Below are 5,000 nucleotides of genomic sequence, written 5' to 3' on the forward strand. Positions count from 1 at the left end.
TAACTGTAATATGAATCTTATATTTCAGAATCCATTGCCGGAGGAGTGCTTGGTTCATTAGTATTGGTTTCCATTATTATAGCAGCTTTTTATTACGGTATTAAGTAAGTTCACTTTATGTTAAATCAATTCTTATATTCATGATATTGTCTTTAATGAAAATGATACAAGCCAACCAGAATGCCTTTCAACTGGCCATTTAATCTACAACAAACAGCAGGCAAATCTTCTTAAAATTAAACAAGTACACATGAAATGGGAATGAAACACTGAATAGTGTGTTCCTGATATTAAAAAGCAAAGAAGAGATGATCACAGTTAGAAGGTTTTTGAACTTAATTATTCTCAGAAATATGTATTTTATTAAACAGCAGAATCCAAGGAAATTGGTGAAAGTGTGAACATTGGTGAAATTTAATGCATATATGTGTGTAGATAGAAATAAAATACTGTGAACCGATTTCCAGTGAGGTTGGAAAATTTTGATGTTTTGGACATTTATCTTCTTCCGGTAAAGGAAACAATGTAGAAAATAGTATCAGAGTCACTAAAGGCTGGTATCAGGGTCACTTAGGCTGGTACCAGACACTTAAGTACCTGAGTTACTTATGATTGGTTTTAGAGTTACTTGAAGCTGATACCAGAGTTAGTAAAAGGTGGTATGTTTATATGTATATATCATCATCATCATCATCATCATGAAGACTGGTTAAGACTGATCTCAAGATCCTTGAATCTTACAGAGAAAATGACAAAGGACCATGAAATCTGGTGATATGAGGTTCTCATGAAAATCTTCTCACTGTGGTGAAATTGACTTCTGGAAGCACTATATATATATATATATATATATATATATATATATATATATATATATATATATATATATATATATATATATTATCTATATTAAGGGCATTACTATACATAAATGCCTCATGCTAGGAGGGACTTTTAAAGTCAAAACTACCATAATAAACACATTGTACAATGTGTTTATTATGGTATAATAATAATTCTGCTGTGGTGGGTGGGTCTTCTTGAGTACATCAAGGCACCAGATATGTCAGTCCTTTTTTCATCTTCTTCATAAGATTTAAGGTGTTAATATTTAATTATTTGTTATGAGCTGGTGGCCATAACCCGAATTTACAGAAACAACGAGGATAGGGTGAACCAAAAACAACAAAACACCATGAAATTTTTGGAAAATATTATTAACAATAGTCAGCATAAAAACCAGTTTACATACAAACGAATATATATACGAATAAAAAGCAAATGCTACACCAGATGTGCAGTCAAAATATTTACAAAGGTAGCATATATATATATATACAGTTCAGAAATTCGGACTCCGAATACCAGTTTTTGGTTTCACCAAAATTGGCCTCACATAAAATTTGGTTTTTCAAAAACATGCATTCCAAAAATTTTGGATTTCATAAAATCTGGATTTCCATTTTAGTACAAATTTGGATTTCAAACAGTGAATTTCGAACCTTGGAATGTCATAAAATCTGTCTTCACCAATTCGGTGTTCAACATTGGATTTCGAACCTTGGACCGAGATGTGACACAGAAATTATTTTAAATCTGAGACTGGCCTTCAGTAATTTGTCCCATGTTTTCCTGTATGTGTGTGAATGTGTGTGTGTGTGTGTGTGTGTGTGTGTGTGTGTGTGTGTGTGTGTGTGTGTGTGTGTGTGTGTGTGTGTGTGTGAGTGTGTGTGTGTGTGTATAAATATACACATACGCATGTTATGTATTTATAATATATTTGTAAAGATATCTTCATTTGAATTTAAACTCTTACCATTACATTTTTTGTTTATTTTTCTTCCAGGAAAAAAATCTTTGAAGAAGAACTTACAAAAGTTTCTTGGAAAATAAATTTCAATGATGTAAAAATTCTATCAAAACCTCCAGGAAGTCAGGTAAATGAAGGTGTTAATATTTTAATTATTTCAAGTGTTAATAATCAATTATTTCCACATATCGATTAAATAGATGATGTAAGAACTTGAGTCATCAAATTATCTTTATTCAATTTTTTTTTTTTGTATTTTCTTGTTCTAGTTGTTGTTACTGTTGTATTACTGGAGGTCAAACTGTGACTTTGTTACCAATGGCATTAACAATGACATTCTTACCCTAACATCGTTCTTCTTTTTGTTTGTTAAACACAGCACATCTAGGATTACATTATTCTTGTATTTGTTTCAGTCATTTGACTGTGGCCATGCTGGAGCACCACCTTAAAGGGTATTTTAGTTAGAGAAATCAACTCTAGGACTGTAAACCTAGTACTTATTCTATCGGTCTCTTTTTGCTGAACCACTAAGTTACAGAGACATAAATACTCCAACATCGGTTGTCAAATGATGATGGGGGACAAACACAGACACTAAGATACATACACACACACACACACACAAATATATATACACACATACATACACACACACACATACATACATACATACATACATACATACATACATACATACATACATACATACATACATATATGATGGGCATGTTTCAGTTTCCATCTACCGAATCCACTTACAAAGCTTTGGTTGGCCCGAGGATATAGTAGAAGATACTTGCCCAAGATGCCATGCAGTGGGACAGAACATGGAACCATGTGGTTGGGAAGCAAGCTTCTTACCACACTGCAATGTCTGTCCCTGTATTTTTAAGACAGTAGCAGAAGCATAGATAGAGGGTACAAAGAGGTGCAGTCTCCTACTCTGGGCACAGTTTTATTTTTTGTCCACATTAGCTTCAGGTGTGAAGAAGCATAAAATTTCCTCTATCCTGTCATGTTTGTTAATTAAAATGGGTGGCATCAAAAGTGTCTTTGTCACAGGCAGTGAGAACTGTCGTTAAGGTACTGGACAGTAATAGAACATGATTTGAGGGAGATCAGGTAGCTATTTTTAGCAGATCAAGCAATCGTGGACATGTGTTAAGAAAGACTTGGTTGTTATTTCTAACATAGCAATCAACCATGATTTTATCTTGTTTGCTTGTGCTCCTGTTATTTTAATATAGTACAGCATGTACTTGACTGCAACATCATACACCCTGTTGCAATACATTGCAATGAAATGTACTTTACTGATATAAATATAGATATATATATACACATACACTACAATATTCCCCATAGTAACTTACAGTATTGTCAATGGAAGATCCTCTATGCAGTCACTCAACTTACTAGAAACAGCAGGTAAATCTTCAAATTTCATTCTGCTAACTTTAAATAGGTGAATGATGATACATTTGATAATGCAGTCTGACATAAACTTAGTTTAAATTGACAAGATGGTCATGGTCAGAATGTCTTTGATCATAGGTTTTGTACATTTAGTGCTAGCTGACCTAGAGCTAAAACAGCTGCAAAAACAAATTTCCAATATGATACAAAGTTATCATGCACCAAGCATGATGGTACACTGCTATAAACACCAGTCTCTGCACTCCAGTATCTTCTATAGTGACACTCCAGTACAAACCACGACAGTGTATATAGTGTCAATACATAACACTGAAGTATAGCTTACATCTATATCCTCCATTATTATACATTCTATGGTTGGTCATACACCCTAAACCATGTGATCCACAATATCACAGGCATTTGTGGAGGGGTGTATAGTCAGTTGTATCTATTTTCACACCTGACTATTTCTTTATTTTATAAAATCCTGGTAACTCAACAATTGAAGTTGATTCCAATGGAATTTCAATTCTGAATGTAAAAGGAATGTAATTAAATCCACATGGCATTTTGTCAGGTGCTTTACCAATTTAGGCACTACATCACCCTTTACATGAAAGGCTATTAAATATAAAGGATACTTGATGACTTCACTAGTTCTGGTGACCCAAAATAAGCACACAGAGGTTGGTGTTAGGAAGGGCATCCAGCCATAGAGACTACACGAAAGTAGACAATGGAGCTTGATGCTGTTCCTGGACCCATCAGATCCTGATAACCTGTCCAATCCATACCAGAATAGATCATGAACATTAAATGATGATGATGATGATTTACAATGAGCTCCCTGCAGTTTTCTGTCTACCAATTTCCCCCATATGACATTGGCTATTGTAAAAACACTTATTCAAGCCACTGTTCAGTGGGTCTAAACCTGAAACTATGTATTTCAGTTTTGATGCAAATTTCTTAACCATACAGCTATGCCTGCACCTATATGTATATATGTGTGTGTTTATAAATATATATATAAGTATATATATAAATGTATGTGTGTTTTTTTTCCGGTGTTTACAAGTAACACGGAAAAAAATAAATAGACAAGTATCAGGGTAGCAAAAAATCACATAAGTAACAAGGATGTAACAAAACAGATTTCATACGTTAGAAAATTTGTTCACATGTTATGTTGAGCATGTTGAACATGTTATGTCTGAAAGCAGAGAATATGAGATTATTTTCAAAGAATTGAATCTTTCAGGCAACAACATCCAGCAATTGAAGATGGCAACAGACTTCTCCAAGCAGCTTCTTTCAAGAGTTTTTCATAATTCCACAAGTTTTGTTTTCCACAATTCTAAAGTTGTTAATTCAATCATTTCCATTTTAAAACTATCGATGTGCATCCACTCAAAAAGTATTAGATCAAATGAGTTCGGTTTCAAAAGAAAATATAGGAGCATAAGTTTCGAAATCTTTACCTCACTTGGAAAATTCTTCTTTCAACGTTGGAATATATTTTTGAAGCTCATTTTTATTAACATTAAATCGATTTGAATAAGCTTTTACATTTGGAAAGTATTTGTAAGCGTTACTAAGTATAAAATATCTAATTTTAACAAAAATCCTTTCCAATATTCAAAAAGATCAAGTACTGTTTGATCTCTCCCTTGTAAACACAAATTTAAATCATTCAAGTGTTTTCTTATGTCAATTAGAAACATCAATATAAATAACCGGTCTTCAATGTTCAAATCTGGGAAACGTT

At 33.2% G+C, this 5,000-nt stretch overlaps 1 protein-coding gene across 1 annotated transcript in view; it reads left to right on the forward strand.

The window, feature by feature from the left end:
- The window catches only part of LOC106870311 (atrial natriuretic peptide receptor 1), a 142,244-nt gene that overhangs the window by 43,022 nt on the left and 94,222 nt on the right, over positions 1-5,000 (forward strand). The window contains exons 10-11 of the mRNA XM_089364958.1: positions 29-104; positions 1,847-1,937. Of these exons, the coding sequence (XP_089221084.1) occupies positions 29-104; positions 1,847-1,937 (167 nt within the window). The remainder of the gene's footprint in view (positions 1-28; positions 105-1,846; positions 1,938-5,000) is intronic.

This window comes from Octopus bimaculoides, chromosome Z, assembly GCF_046866305.1.
Source record: "Octopus bimaculoides isolate indiv1 chromosome Z, ASM4686630v1, whole genome shotgun sequence".
Classification (NCBI taxonomy): domain Eukaryota; kingdom Metazoa; phylum Mollusca; class Cephalopoda; order Octopoda; family Octopodidae; genus Octopus; species Octopus bimaculoides.